This window comes from Stenella coeruleoalba, assembly GCF_951394435.1.
Source record: "Stenella coeruleoalba genome assembly, chromosome: 1".
Taxonomy (NCBI): Eukaryota; Metazoa; Chordata; class Mammalia; order Artiodactyla; family Delphinidae; genus Stenella; species Stenella coeruleoalba.
The window spans coordinates 25,739,201-25,754,702 of NC_137169.1; the positions used below are offsets into that span (position 1 = coordinate 25,739,201).

A 15,502-nucleotide genomic window follows, 5' to 3' on the forward strand; every position below is an offset into this window, starting at 1 on the left:
CTGTTCTTACCCCTTGGTTTTTGACAGATAAGGAGCCCAGGGCCCCATCAGAGAAGTAACTGGCCTGAGGGTCTCCTGCCTCAGTCCACCGTTCCTCCCACAGACCTGCTGTGGTCTTGCAGGGCAGGTCTCTCAGTCTCAGACAACTTGCCTGAGCCCTTCCCAAGCTGTGGGGAATCTGCAGATCTAAGTGAGGGGTGAAGAAAGGACCACAGCCCAAGTCACAGCCGTAGGCTTCCACTGTGTCACTAGTTGATTCGGGAAGAGTTCAGTTGTAGAACTTGGGGGTTTAGGGAGGTGATTAAAGGGAATGGTGTTTAGTGAGGCGTGTTGTTCACTCCACTCCCCTCATTCCCTAAGATGATGTGCTACAGGCACAGATAAGGTAAAGACAGCAAACTCCCATTAGCGGCACTCCCTGGACCCCACTGACAGCTGTTTATACCTGATGCTGACTTGGAGTTTCTCCATCATCTGGCACTAAACAGGCACAGAGGACCTGGGAAGTACCTCTCTGAGGTTTGGCTGGCAGTTCTGCGTGCTAATCGATTACCCACTCTCCCACCCAGCCTGTAAGACCTGCTCCTCTCTGCTCTCAGAACCTTCCAGAACAGCCTACCCTAAGCCCCACTCACCTGACATTTCCTAAGCTCCTCCCGGCTCTGGACAGAAATGTTCAAGGTGCCCCATTTACTGGTTTGCTCATTGGCTAATGGCATCATTCCTCTACCTTTCAGCCTGCTGCGGGATCAGAGTGATGTTCCTTTAACATCCCCGAACAGCATGCTGTGAATCCTGAGCTGCAGCAGGCAGCTTCTGCAGTCCCGCTTTACTTCCCCTTCATGCTGGGAGAAGCAGGACTGCATTCCCTTTGGCCAGGAAAAGCACCAACCCTATCCAGAGGGGAAAACCCTTTGTTTTAAAAACTGAGCTCCAGCCTGCATACCTATGCGGTGAGGCAGCCCAAGCTCGGTTTTGGGGGGGGGGGCTCAGTAATGGGATGATAGAGCAACTATTTTCTCCTCTTACACGTGCACCCCCATCTGTTAGAGATTTCCCTTCCAACTCCAGCTTGGCTGGCAGGCTTGTCCCTAAGAAGCTGCAGGCCAAAATGGAGAGAACTGACTCCCTCCTCCACACGTCCTGATTTGCTGCCAACTGCCAGAAAAAGAGGGCAACACTTGGGCATTTACCAGAAGACGAGGATGTGCCTTTTCATATGTCTTTTTATTTTACATTTAAAAAGTGGTTATTGCTCTAACTGGATCAGAGGTAAGGACCTCTCCCCTAAGGAGCCTTGGCCTTGCAGCCCCATTCAGCAGGGATGGAAGTCACAAGACAATGAGTGGAGCCTCATGCCCTCCCATGAGGAAGCCCTTAGTGTTGCTGACATCTGCCTTTCACCCTGTCTCTCCTCCCTCTCTGTGCTCCACACTCGGGCAAAGCAGAGTGGCAGCTGCCCCAGCCCCGAGAGCTCTTGTAGACCGCAAAGCAGGGGCGGTCACTGGGGAATGGCTTTCAGCTCTCTGGCTTGGGGGTCACCGCGCTTCTCATTCAGTTCAGCAGGTACTCACTGGGCGCCGACTGCGTGCCAGGCTTGTGCCAAGCGCAGTCGCCCACACTGTCGTCCTTAGCCACGAATGGAAGACGCAGAGGTCCGTCTCTTCCTATGCAGGCATTCAGCAGCCGCAACTTGTCAGTCCTAGGGAAGGATCTGCCTTCCTTAGCAAGCACCATTTGTTTTTTAAACCAGAAAGAGGCAGTGGAGGGAGAGACCTGTCACCTCACACCACTCAGGCTCTAGGGAAGGACATGAGGACCCTGGGTAGCTTTCACGAACCCTGGATGAGATGGCAAGATATGGAGACCCCAGAGGTCAGGACTGCTCTGACTGTCCATGGTGAATGGCTCGGGCCCGCCTTCCAGCAGCGTCCACCCCAGAGGGGGTGATTTAGCAGCCCCCAGTTTGTCCCAGGTGGATGTACCTTTTCAGTTGTGCAAGCCAGCACTGTTGCAACTCCAAGAGACTTTTCCTAAAGAAATGGGGCCAGTACCTTCCAGGTCTCTTTCCCACTTTGTCTCCTTCAGACCCCAGACTGATGATCTTACAGTCAAAATAAGGGCCAAAGAAGACAAAGGACACAGGCAACCAGCTCGGGGAATCCCTCTGCCCTCTGGAGTGAAGCCCTTCGGTTGTGTTTTCCAAAAGAGACAGAACAGATAACATCTTACACACTCGCAAAGTTGTGCATCGCGCCACAAACAAGTCCCTGATGGCTGGATCCAGCAAAGGCTTGATGGCCGCCAGGCCCCTGCCCGGCAGGCAGCCCCACAGCTTCCCTGAAAGACACAGCTTCTGTCAGTCTAGGTGCTTGTCATCTCCCAGGAGCTTTGTGCATTTTCTCAAAGAGGAAGCCAGTCCAGGAGAGGCGAGGAGGCAGAAAGACGGCTGTGTCTCACGCAGCTTTGCCTTTTCCAGGACAGGGCCAGGCCTTTTAGTTTTGTGGCTTATTTTTTGCAGAATTGGGGTTTGCAGTTCAGCCTTCTTCACCAGACTAGGATGGGGGGGCAGAGGGAGAACTGTGCAGCTAGCTGTGCCTCCCCCCATGGTAGTCCTCTTTCTCCCTGTGCCCATGGACCTGGGGACCAGCAGAGAAGAAAAATGAAATCCTTCTCCCTGCAGACAGGCAGTCATGCTTCGATGATGTTCACCGAGGGCTTGTTTGGAAACTGGGAGGAAAAAAAAATGAGAGAAGCGGCCAGGGCTAAATTGAACAGACTTCTTGCAAGGATGGAAACAGGGAGAAGACACCAGAAGGAAGGGAGCAGCAGGGCTGCAGCCTAAAAGCCAGGCTCTTGTTCTCAGGTGGAAGGAAAGGAGGAGCCCTGCCTGGATGTCTTATCTCTCTGCCTCTCAAACCCAGCCTTCAGCTTCACTCAGCTGAGTGGCCAGGACTGGGTCCGGGGCCCTAGCCGAGCATCCCGCTGGCTGGTTCTCTCACATCCTGCAGATCTGCCTCTGAGCGTAGCCTCAGCCACTGACATTGCTGAGGTGCTTCTGGAGATGGTGGATTAATAAGAGGCTTCAGGAGAGTGCCAGAGAGAAGCCAAGAGAGAGGACAGTAAGCCAGAGGGTGTAAGGAGATGGAGGAAGGAGGAAATGTAGAGAGAGCCAGATGTTTGTTTGTTGGATAATCATCGTCAGAACCATGAGATTCTCTTCCGTTCTCTATGTCTCTCTTCTGAGCTGCTCAAAGCAAGCACTGAAAAGGTTTTCATATCTGTTTTACAGAAGAGGAAATGAAGGTACAAAGAGGTGAAGTACATGCCCAAGGTCATACAGCACAGCAGGAGCATGAATGAGCCCAGAACCCCTACTCTTGCTGTCCCGCACCTACTGGGAGCTCTGCCCTCCCCACTCACTGCCCTCTTTTTAAACCCCTACTGGCTCCTGGCACCCTGCAAAAGGAGAGGATCCAAAATCAATTTGCAGTGTCCCCTGTGTCACACGGGCAGCGGCCAAGCTTGGCTCTGTCCAGCTGCAGCCATGCCAGGCCCCATTGGTAGTCCCCAAGCTGACCCCTTCTGCAGCCCAGGGACTACCAGGGTGCCAGCCACGGGGCCCCCATCCAGGCCCAGGTTTTGCCCTCACCTTGCTGCGGAGAAGGCCCCCACTTTGGTGCTCTGGTGTGCTGGTTTCTGATGCGCTCTTGGTTTTTTCCTTGTTGTTATTGGGTTCATTGTCCTTGATAATGTCATACTGGCGGCAGAAGAGGGCGATGACGCCTGCAGGGGACAAAGGAGAGCAGTCAGAGGCCAGAGCCCCAGTCCTTGCCCCTCCACTTCATGCCCACTAGACCAGGCTGAGCTCCTGTGGGTACCGGGCTCCAGATGGCCTCTCACCATCTGGAGCCCAGTACTACTGCAAGAGGCTGCCTCTGGCCTCTGGCTTCTGTGTCCACCTGTCCCCTTCCCCACCAGCCCCTTCACTGCTGCTGGGCTGATCTTCTTACAACATGCTTCTGATCGTGTCTCCTCCCTTTCCTTCTTTTAAACCTCAGAGGGCTCCCCTTTCCTTTAGGGCAAAGAGAAACAATAGCATTTGTCTAGCATGTGCCAGGCCCTGTGCTGGGCCCTGACATTCCATCTCACTGAGCCCTCATAGCTCTCTGAGAGCACTGGTTATTACCATCCCCAGGTTACGAGGGAGGGCAGTGATGAAGAGCTTAGATAACTCACTCAAGGTCACACGGTGGAATGGGGGTGTGCACTCCAGGGCCTGCACTCTCCTAAATGTTTATCGCTATCAAACTAATATTTTTTGCAAGTCCTATAGTATTAAGGCAACCACCTCCAACTCTCGTAGGTGTTTTCCCCATTTTTACCTCTATACTTGATTTATAGCGCTATTTCTTTTCTGTCTGCGCCACACGGCTCGCAGGATCTTAGTTCCCCGACCAGGGATTGAACCCGGGCCACAGCAGTGAAAGCCCAGAATCCTAACCACTAGGCAACAGGAAACTCTATAGTGCTATTACCTGATCTGTTTTAGAGATTATCTGTTGACGTCCCACCATGGCATATAGAGCCTAACCACTCCCTCTACTACCTTCCTCATCATCCTAGCAGAATTACCTCACAATTTCGAGTTAATTCACTATTCTATATTGTTACAATGATGTGAATACTGTCTGTGCCAAGACTAATAATGCGCCATAAGCAAACCTCCCCTTTTGTACAATCCTTTGTTTTTCCAGCTTTGTTTTTTCAAGTGTCTGCTTTTCTTTGTGTCTACGGAACCTATTTTTCCATATGCTTCTAAAACAGAGGCTGTCCTCTCAACCACGATGCTCATATAACTTCGACATGGTGTTTAATTCCCTCAAGAAGGACTCCAGTCCACTTGACAGCCTCAACATCCTTTACCCCTCACTTTCTATCTTCTCTCTTGGGTCGCAGCTGCAGAGTCAGACTGAGCTTAACTTCCTTCTTGAACACACCATGCCCAGAATACCCTTCCTTTTTTGGCTGCCTGGTGAACTCCTACTCATCCTTCAAAGCTCAATCCCCATTTACCTCCTCTCTGTGTTTTTCTTGATTTCTACTCCTAGCCCCAGAATTAATTCATTCCCCGTCCTCTGCTCCCATACATGGTGCTATTAGAGCACCCATCACGTTGAATTATTGTTAAGTACGGGCCTGGCGTCTCCCAGACTTCTTACAAGCACATGGCTCTTCTTAGTCACGACTGTAGCACTACTCTCTGGAATGGAGTGGCTGTTCAGTAACTTCTGGTTGAGTTGAGTACAAAGGTGATGGTCTTTATCCCCAGGGAGCTCACAGACAAGTGGGAAAAGAGAAAGACAGGAACCCAACTAACTTAGCTAAGAAGGGCTAAATTTAGAGAGGAGCACACAGGGTGCCGCGGGAGCATCGAGGCAGGAGAACATTCTAATGGATGGGTTGGGGAGGTTTCACGCAGGCGGTCTCTGAGTTGTGTCAAGAAGGATGAGTGGGTTAAGAGGGTGTCCCAAGCCTGAGCTGCCCAGGCCTGAAGCACCTGGAGGCACAGCAACCCGGAAGAATACGGAGAGGCTGCTGCAGCCAGGGCTGGAAGGCCAGGGGCTTTGGCCATTCATTAGGGAGGGCACTCACTCATATAATCCTACGAGGCAGCTACTGAACTGCTATGTTTTTGGTGAGAGGTCAGTTAGAGAAGGGATCCGATCTGGCCCCCAGAGCAGAACTTAGGCTCCTAAGTCCTCTCACTGCCTCCAAGCCCCTCACCCTTCGTTTCTGTGAGTAAAGGGTCTGGTGAGGGTCCTCCACTTCCCCGAGGTGAAGTGAAGAAGGGCTTGGGGCCAGACTCACCGGCCCACATGAACAGGACCACGACGATGATCAGCACCTCGCCCGTCCGCAGCTGTTGGTTCCTCCCCATCTCCTTCATGGTCACCTCATCTGTGTGGAGAGAGACACTATAGCTCCAGGACTCCCTGGGCCCCTGCCAGCCACATTTCTAGGGCCAAGTGCAAAATATTAAGGGCTTATTTCTACAGGTGCCCACACACCTAACAAAAAGAGATTCTAGAACATGCTGATGGCTACTTGGGTGGCACCGACTAGACTTAATCCAGAGCTGAAAGTTTGTATCCCATAGCTTGGGGGACCAGAGTGGGCCTCCCTCTCTCAGGGGCTGCTTGGCTAGGCAGCAGGGGCTGGGGGAGGATGGGGGGCTCACGCTCTCCTCCAGCCGCCCGCCGCGCTAGCCCTGACCGCCCCTCCCCGCACCCCCTCCCTTGCTAACGGTGGCCCGGGCCTGCCTTTGTTCTTCGAGGCCATCTTCTCAGCCTCCCGTGGTGTCTTAAAGAGCACGGGCTCGCTCGCCGGACTCTGGCCCTGAATGGAGATGGCCTGCACGTGCACGATGTACTCGGTGTCCTCCTCCAGGTCCCAGAGCGCGCACGAGCGGGTGGTGGTGTTCACCTCCTGGATGAAGCGCAGCATCCGCACGTCCTTCTTCTGTGGAGCAAAAGCCGGGCCCCAGGTTTCAGTGCCCAGGCCCCCACCCCACGTCTGTCCACCTCTCCGGCGGTGATAAGGCCTCACCTGGCTACCATGTTAAACCCCGGACATCCACAATCTGACTCAAGCATCCCATCACCTCTGCAGGTAGGTATTGATATCTTCATTTTACAGGTAAGGAGACAGGTTCACAGAAGTTAGGGAAATTGCCCAAGGCCATACAACTAGCAAGAACTGGAGCAAGGTCCTAAACTCAGATCTGTTTAAGATCAAAATCATGCCCTTAATTCCCAGATTCCAACCAAAGGATTCCCTTCTGGGGCCTCCCTTCCCAGCCACGTGTGCAGCTTTCTGGCCATCTCTCTTGCTCCTCGTTCCTTTTTCCTTTCTCTTTCGGCACCCCTTCCTCCCCCGTCCACCACTTCTATCTTGATGTGTTCTTCCCTCCCAGGGACCCTCAAGGGTTACCTGCTGAGAGATGGCAAATCCAATGACGACCTCATCCTCCAGGACGTCCCAGCTCACCACTGCAGAGTTGGCCTTGAGGTGCCTGACGGTGACATTCACTGGGGCCGAGGGGCTATCTGGGGGTGGGGAGGCACCTGAGCCTGAGCACCCCCTGTCGTGAGGCCCAGGCCCATGGTCTCGTCAGTATGACAAGATAACCTGGGAATGGCCATGAGGTGGGAAGGAAGAAACCCAGGCCTTCCAGTGGGATTGGCACCTGGGTCTCAGTTCCTTAGTGGTTGAAGAGCCAGGCCTGAGAGGCCCCAGGCTCCTTGTAAACAGGGTGGGAACCCCTGCTGGCCACAACTGGCCCCACTAGGTTTCAAGCTAAAATTGATGAGCCCGGGCCAGGGCCAGGTCTAAAGGAGGAGGAATGAGAGGTGAGGAGACAGGCATGGAGGAGACATAGGTGGCCGGGCTGCAGGAGCTCAAGGTTAGTCTGGTGCAAAGCAATCAGAAGGCTCCCCAGTCCAGTGCTCTTTCTACAGAACTGCACTGTCAAGTGAGTGACCTTGAGGGAAGGAGAAAGACCCAGAGGTCGAGAAGAGCCTAGCTGGGTGAGCCCTGGGATGGGAGTGAGGACCAAGAAAAGAAGCCCCAGTACTGTGGAGACCCAGGCAGGATGAAGCCTGGGGAAAGGCCTCTTCTCCACACCCCTCCAGCCCCAAGAGGCAGGTGGGAAGGCGGCAGAGGAAGATGGGGTCACTCAGAGCACGGCCCCTCAGTGGAGTCAAGAGAACAGGGTAGGGCCTCTTGGATGGGAGGAGAGGACAAAGGGGACCAGATGAGAGGAGGGTGATGAGGATGGTGGGGGTCAGGGAAGGAAGAACTTTTTAGGAGAGGGGCAGCGGACTCACACAGCTTCTGTATCCCCCAAGAGGCAGGCGCTTAAAGGGGAAGAAGACCTAAGCCTGAGCCTCACCCCTCACCTCATAGGTCTGGGGCCTGGGGAGACAAAGACAGACGTGGAGGCAGAGAGAGACAGAGGGTCACAGACAGGGGCAGCAGACACAGAACCAGAGAACAGACAAGTGGGGTATCAGAGACAGACACAGGACAGAAGCAGGGAGACAGCACTGAGCAGCCAAGGAGAGCTGGGTCGGAGGAGAGATGAGCAAGGTGGCAGCAGCCAGAAGGGACAGGGACAGGGCGTCAGGAGGGGCGGGGTGAGGAGGAGGCCAGGCCCCAGGGGGCAGGCCAGACTCCAGGCTCGGGGTCCACCCCACCTGTCCCCGTGCCCTCGGGTGCCGGTCCCCATCCCCCTCACACAGTGGGACCCCATCCCGCTCGACCTGCAGAGTTGGCCTGCAGGGCTTTGGGTCAAGGAGGGAGGCCCAAGGTGGGGGGACCGGTGTCCTCAGCTGCTCCCTGGGCCAGAGAAAGGAGCTAGGGCTCCTGAAGGAAAGGCCTGGGGTCAGGGCAATGGGATGAGGGGGCTGGGGAATCCCAAGACCGTGGATCCCAGGGCAGTGGTGGTGGGAAGGGGTTTGAGAGCTGGAGGTCGGGTCTGGGGGTCAAGCAAGCAGGAAAGGGGCTGGGGCGTGGGGCGAGGGGAGCAGTGAGCGGGCCTGAGACGGGGTCCCCAGGGAGCAAGCAAGGGACCCGAGGATGCCCGCCCGCGCCCCGCGCCCGGACCCCCTTACCCGCCTGCACCAGCGCGAGGCAGACGCAGCCCAGCCACAGGCGGAGCGCGGCGCGGGGCGGCCCGGGGTGCATGGCGGCGGCTCCGGCGTGCGGCAGCCGCTCGCGCTGGCGCTCCGGCCCGCGGCCCGCCCGGCCCGGCCGCCCCGTGCCGCCCCGCGCCGCCTGCATGTCGGCTCCGCGGACAGCGACTCCCGCGCGGCGGCGGCGGCGGCGGCGGCCGCGTCCACGTCGGGCGCCCGAGGGGCGGGGCGCCCCCGCTGCGGGGAGAGGCGCGGGGGCGGGGTGAGGGGCGGAGGGCGCCCCCTCGCCGCCCCCACCCCCGATGACCCGGCCCGCGGGGCTTCGCCGACCCGCGCTGCCACCCTCTCGCCTGTGCCGGAGCCCGAGCGGGGTTCTCCGTGCCCCACTGTGCTCAGCCCCAGGCTCGCACGCAGCCTCTCTCCCCGCCGCGCAGCCCTGACCCGGCCGCCACCGCTGCCCTTTCCCGAGGGAGAGGGAGGACAAGTGCCACGGAGACTCTCCTCTGGGCTCCCATCGCACCCGCCCCAAAGCTGACCTGCCCTCCCGCGCCTGGGGGTCCCCACCCCTCTCCCCTCCCCAGCCCCAGACCCGAGGCCTTGCAGGCTGGGACAGGAGTGAGCAGAGGGGAGCAATCCTAGTAGGGATGGGGGTGACTATAGAGTGCTTCGTAGGTGCTGGGGTGCAGACAGTAGGTGCTCAGCGTTTGCCATGGGGCTGAGAAGAGGGTGCTCTGACTCACTGGAGGGCCTAACTCTGTGACCCCAGGCCAGTCCTTCCCTTCTTGACATCCATTTTTCCCTCCATAATGAGAGCAACAGCATCTCATAGGTGCCAGCTGCGCGCTGGGGGCTTTACTTGCATCATGTGGACTGCTTCTCACTGCAACCCTGTAAGGGCCCGCTCTGTTGTCCGCATTTTCCACAGGAGGAGACTGCAGCTAGGAGAGGTTACTTGACTCCCCCAAGGACCCACAGCAGAGCCAGGATTTGAACAGAGGCTGATTTGACTCCCCATCATGTGCTTGACTGGACTGCCTCCCACCTTGGGATCCCTGAGATCCTAAAACTTGCCCGTGCCAGCTTCTCCCCAGCCAGAGAACAATCTGGAACAATCTCTTCCCAAGAGCAGGGTGAGGGAGGAATGGCTCCAGCCCCCCTGCCCCCACCCTTCTGGACTGGTTGAAGGATGTGAGCAGTGAATGAGCTAATGACTCTGAAGTGCAGGGGACTTTGGAGACGTGGCCAGCAGCCACAGTTCAAAAAGGGCTCGGGTGACCCCTCCCTCATTACCCTGGGGACATCCATAAGCCTACCACTGTCCCTACCTTGGTGCCACACACCCTGCTGCCTAATCCACTCTTTTTCTGATCTTGGAGTGGCAGAGAAATACCCTCACCCTGCGCCCACCACCCTCTCCCTAATGAGAGGACCTCTGGAGCACCAGACACCTGGGGAAGCTCCCACCCACCACCCTGTGTCACTCTCCACCATGAGTCCCAGTCAGGGAAACTAGGTTGAGGAGAGAGGCACAGACCAGGGCCTCAGGGCCCCTGACATGGAGGGACCACCCATCTTTCTAAATGACCCCCTCCCTGCACTGCCTGAAATTCCACCACTAAGGGCGCATCCCTTTGGGTCTTAAAAGCCTTCTGGGGCTTCCCTGGTGGCGCAGTGGTTGGGAGTCCGCCTGCCGATGCAGGGTACATGGGTTCGTGCCCCTGTCCGGGAAGATCCCACATGCTGCGGAGCGGCTAAGCCCGTGAGCCATGGCCGCTGAACCTGCGGGTCCGGAGCCTGCGCGTCCGGAGCCTGTGCTCCGCAACGGGAGAGGCCGCAACAGTGAGAGGCCCGAGTACCGCAAAAAAAAAAAAAAAAAAAAAAGCCTTCTGGTCTTCAGAAGCCCCTGAAAGAACGAATTCTTTTTGAAAAAGGGACACCTTGCAAAGTTATCCCACAAAACATCTTCAAGAGCCCCCGGCCTCTGCCTCCATTTTAGATTAAGAAACTGAGGTTCAGAGACGGGAAGAGCTTGGTGCAAATTCACGTATCGAGTCCAGAACAGCAATAGAGCCTTTGCCTCCTAATGCCCACCCCTCGACTCCTGTACTGCCCCCCAAGTCTCTATTTGGTCACCTTGGGAGGGGTGAGATGGGAGGGGGCTCAGGGGTCCTTGCTGAGCAGCAGAGCAGGCCTAGGGGTACTGAGGGGCTAGCGGGTTAGGTTCTGGCCCCTTCTGCTTCCTCAGCCACGTACCTTATCCTGGGGCGAGCCTCAGCTGGGACCTCCACCTGCTTGGGATAGGAGCCAGGGAACCAGAGCACCTCTCCCTCCCTCTCCTTCTTCTCTTCTCTCTCTTTTTCTTTCTCTCACCCGGCAGCTGCTTTCAGCCTCACCCCGCCCAGCCCCGCCCCACCAGCTGCATCTTGGCCCCGGGGACCCCCCCCCCCCTCACCCACCAGGCAGGAAAAGACAACCCGGGGCCTGCAGGAGCAACTGGAGTCTCCTCAGGCCTCATCGCAGGAGCCAGCAGGAAAGAGAGGGGTCAGTTAGAGGTCACAGAGTCCGCTCCTGTCCGTGCTGGGGAGAAAATGAGGGAGGGACAGGGTCCTGGTGGGGTGTGGAGTCCAGTCCAGGGCTGGGGAAAGGGGAGTCTCAGCGCCACCCGCTGGCCACGTTGGGTATAACCCCAGGTAGATGTAGGGCACTGGGTGGGCGGAGATGGCTGTGTCTGAGGCTTTTAGAGGGATGGGGAAGCGTGGCTGGAGGACGGGGCATGAAAGACAGAGAGGATTTGGAGAGTTGTGGCTGCAGGTGTGCAGCCTTCCCAGGCCCCATGATGCATGGGGTGCTTGGGCATTACCTCGATTCTGGGAAAAGTCCTGATGCCTGGAGCTTGGCAACCAGTGGAAGCTGGCTCTGGAGTGGGAAGAGCTGGGAGGATTTAGAGCCCCCCTGGGTGATCTTGGGAGAGAGCTGTCAGGACCAGTTCCTCTGTGTGCACCATCTGTACACCATCTCTTAGCACAGGGCTAAGAGCAGTAGACAATAAGTGTGTTGAACATAAAAACTTGTTCTTACAACATATATTTATTGAGACCTATTATGTACCAGGCTCTGTGCAACCTTCTGGAAATACAGCAGTGGAAGAATGATTAAATGCATGAACGGGGATCTGGGTGGGGGGCGTGAGGGGTGGGCCTCTGTCCTCCAAAGATGATCTGCATTTGGAGGACCCCACAGACACCTCCTAGGGGGCTGACTGGTCACTTACACTTTGGCACCTGGTGAGGTCACCAGCATTTGGAGCCTCCTGAGTGTCCAGAGCTGTCCAGAGTCCCAGCCCCTAACCCAGGCTGCAGGTTAGCATTTAGAATGGGGAGGTTCCTCTTTGCCACCTAGAATGGTCATGGCCCTGTCTAGGGGGTCCCCTAGATACACAAACCCCAAATCACAGGAAGAATTAGGAGAAGGGAAGGAGATTGCTTTGAGGACCAGTAATCAAGCGCCTACCCAGACTTGGCTTTTTGTCCATGTTATTTTGAGTCTTTGGCTGATAAGTGTTATTAGCTCCTGTTCCAGATCAGGAAGCTGAGGCTCAGAGAGGTGTGAGGACTCACACTGGGTAACACAGCCAGTGAATTATGGAGCCATGTCTTAAATTCAGTGATGTGGCTTCAAGTTCAGGGCTTGATCCAGTCTGCCTATATCTTCCCTTCAGCTCTGAGGGCTCCTCAGAGGTCCTGGGCCCAGGGCTCACTAGAGGATAGACATTTTCCTCCCCTGAAGGGCTTGAGGGGGCTGGCTGCTCCCAGAGGCAGTTGCTAAGCCCAGGCCCAAGTCCATACTGGAAAAGGGACCCACCACTCACCTAACACTTTCCACATGCCAGAGCACTACATACACTAGAGAAGTTTCTCTCGAATCCTCACAACCCTAAGAAGTTGGGAATGTTATACTCATTTTACAGATGAGGAAACTGAGTCTTAAAGAGAGGAAGTAGTTTGCCATGGGTCATACAGCTGGGAGACACTGGTCTGGTCTAATCCCCCAAAGTCCCCATCACAGCAATGATGAGGCCAGCCCAGATCAATGTTTCTTGAATGCCTGTGCCAGGCAGTCTGGGCTGGGTGCCAAAGACATCGTGATGAACCAGATTGGTCCAAGTTCTTGAGGAGCTCCTTAAGGAGAGAGATATTCTTAATATACAAGGAGAGGACTGCCTTACGGACCAGGAGGGACCAAGGATCTTCAGGGGCCAGGAGAGAGTATTAACTTAAAAGGAAAGCAGGGAAGGCTTCTGGGAGGAGGTGACACCTGAGTTAATTAGTATTGACAGTCAGGTGGGAATTAGTCAAATGAGGCAAAAAGGACAGAGGGAAAAAGGAATCATTGGCCTGAGGCCTGGGAGAGCATATTGTCTATGTGGAGGAGGAGGAAGGGAGGCAGAGTAGGGTGGCAGGGAGGGATGGGAGGGGTTGCTACAAGCTCTGGGCTGTGACAGTGGGAGCAGGAAAAATAGGATTGGATTTGAAAGACTGCTCTGAGCATGCAAAAGAAGTCAGGGCTGCGGAGGGCTTTCTGCATTCAACAAACACATATTGAGCATCTACTAACTGCCAGGTCCTATGCTAGGTCCTGGGGACACAGCTGTGGACAGGATGACAAGGTCCCTCCCCTATGGATCTCATGTTCCAGTGGGAGAGACGGGCAAGAAACAAGGGAGCTAACGACAGTACAATATCTTCGGAGACTCACATGGCTCTGGCAAAAATGGGGGAATATGGTTGAGAATGGCTGAGTGGGAAAATGTTAGGTAGTGTGGTCTGAGGGGGCGACATCTGAACTAAGAAGGAAAGGGGGGCAGGCACAACACACATCCCAGGAAGGGTGCTCCAGCCACAGGAGCGGCAAGTGCAAAGGCCCTGGAGCAGAAGCAGGCTTGGCATGGTCAGGAAACTTAAGCCAGTGAGACTGGGGCTTCATGGGGAAGAAAGAGGAAATAAAGGTGACTAGGATCAATAGCACAGGGCCTGAGGGAGTGGAATGGAGCTTAGATTTATTCCATTTGCAGTGGAAACTTTCAAAAAGAGATGTGATATGATCTGATTTACATTTTAAAAGGGTCACTTCACCTGCTCCAGTGTGTAAGCCAGACTGCAGAAAACCAGGCCGAGTGACCTGTGAGGAAGCAAGGAGGCTGCTGCAGTCACCAGCCCAGAAAAGATGGGTCTTGGCCTGGGTAGTGGCAAGGGACAAGGAGAGAAGTTGATGGAGGGTTTGGGGAAAGTTTTGTAGGAGGAGCTGATGGATGAGATGTGATGAGTGAGGAGAGAGGAGGTGAAGAGGGAACAGGGGAGGGGTCAGCTCACCAAAGTCTGGATTCTAAACCAAAACACCTGGCTGGGTGTCGCTGGGCCAGTTACTCCACCTCTCTGAGCCTCAAATGCCTCCTCTTGAAAAGAAAGATAATATCCACACCACAGAGTGGTGGACGAGATAGTGGGGAGTGGAGAAGAGGAGCAAGAGAGAAAGAAGGGGGGGGAGGGAGGAGGAGGGGGAAAGGAGGGGAGGAGGGAAGAGGTAGAGGAGAGGTCTGAGTAAAGACCTTCTAAATGGGTAAAAGAGACCTCCTCCAATTTCTTCAGTTCTTCAGAGTCTACAAAGGAACTGACTCCCATCTGACAGTGCTCAGAGAGGTTGAGAATCTTGCCCAATGTCACACAGCTAGTCAGTAGCATCTCTATGCCTCAAATTACCTCAAATCGTGGACCCCAGATTTGCCTTTGGAGACAGATTCTCAGCTACAAACCACAGTCACTAAGATCCCTCAGGAGCAGTGGGGCTAGAGGCTCTGTTTTAGGGGGTCCAGATGCAGGGAGGGGGTGGAGGATGCGAAGGCTGCTGGAGTAAAACTCCTTCCCCACCAGGGAGGGGTGGAAGGACGGGAGGCTGAGAATCAGACAACGCTAGGTTCAAACCTTAGCTCAGTCCCTGACTGGCTGGGTGACCTCAGGTACCACCATCTAATGTGAGGGTCTAGGTTCAAGAGCCCACCCACCTCCCACATCCCAGGGTCTCCCTCAGCCTGAAAACAACATGGCTCTGCAGAACCAGAGCATGGCCAGCAGAGGGCGCCCACCTGGGCCATAGTGCTGCCCAGAACAGGAAAGGCTCCGGGACTGGGGGGACCCAGAGCCCTAGCTGGGGAGGCCGCCCTGCCTCCCGCTTTGGTCCCTCTGCCTGGGTGCCAGGAGGCCAACTCCCAGGTGAGCAGATCACAGACGCAGCAGCCAGGCAGAGTCTGAATCTTGCTGCCGTGCCTCTCTGAGCCTCAGTTTCCTCATCCATAAATGGGCCTAACGATAGTGCCTGCCTCACAGGGTTCTGTGAGGAGTCAATGATGATCAAGCGCAAAAGGGCTGAGTACACAGGAGCTGCTATTTTTATTAGCACTGGTGGCAGTTGTATCTTAAAGTGCCTGACACAAAGGGTATCTAATCAGTGCTGCTATGACGGCAGTGATGAGGAGAACGATGCAGCACTCAGTCACTGGTTATCTTGAATTTCCTAAACGGGGAGCATCCAGTGCCTACCAACTTGGGATGCCTCCAGTGACAGGGAGCTCACTCCCTCCCCAGCAGCCCATTTTCACTGTCACATCATCTTTTTGCTGAAAGCTGCCTCCTGCAAGACAGCCCACCTCCCAGCTTCCTATTCAGGATGATTCAGTTGGCCCAGCCTCCAGCCTCAGGCCCCCTCATTTCCCCAAGTTTTGCCTGAGAGGCCCGAGAGGTCGAGAAGCCAGG

General features: G+C 55.6%; 1 protein-coding gene across 3 annotated transcripts; it reads right to left on the reverse strand.

Annotated features, from left to right (window-relative positions):
• Nucleotides 1–1,115: 1,115 nt before the first annotated feature.
• On the reverse strand, nucleotides 1,116–8,783 carry FNDC5 (fibronectin type III domain containing 5). Of its 3 annotated transcripts, none has more exons than XM_079942131.1 (6): nucleotides 8,676–8,783; nucleotides 6,994–7,109; nucleotides 6,324–6,522; nucleotides 5,872–5,961; nucleotides 3,653–3,786; nucleotides 1,116–2,730 (listed from the first exon to the last, which is right to left on the reverse strand). In XM_079942131.1, the coding sequence occupies exons 1-6, from the start codon at nucleotides 8,746–8,748 to the stop codon at nucleotides 2,692–2,694; spliced, it is 651 nt and encodes a 216-aa protein (XP_079798257.1). In that variant the 5' UTR covers nucleotides 8,749–8,783; the 3' UTR covers nucleotides 1,116–2,691. The 3 variants fall into 3 exon arrangements, with proteins under 3 accessions (XP_079798257.1, XP_079798258.1, XP_079798256.1); XM_079942132.1 differs by having other exon boundaries at nucleotides 1,116–3,281; XM_079942130.1 differs by lacking the exon at nucleotides 1,116–2,730 and having other exon boundaries at nucleotides 3,430–3,786.
• Nucleotides 8,784–15,502: the final 6,719 nt, after the last annotated feature.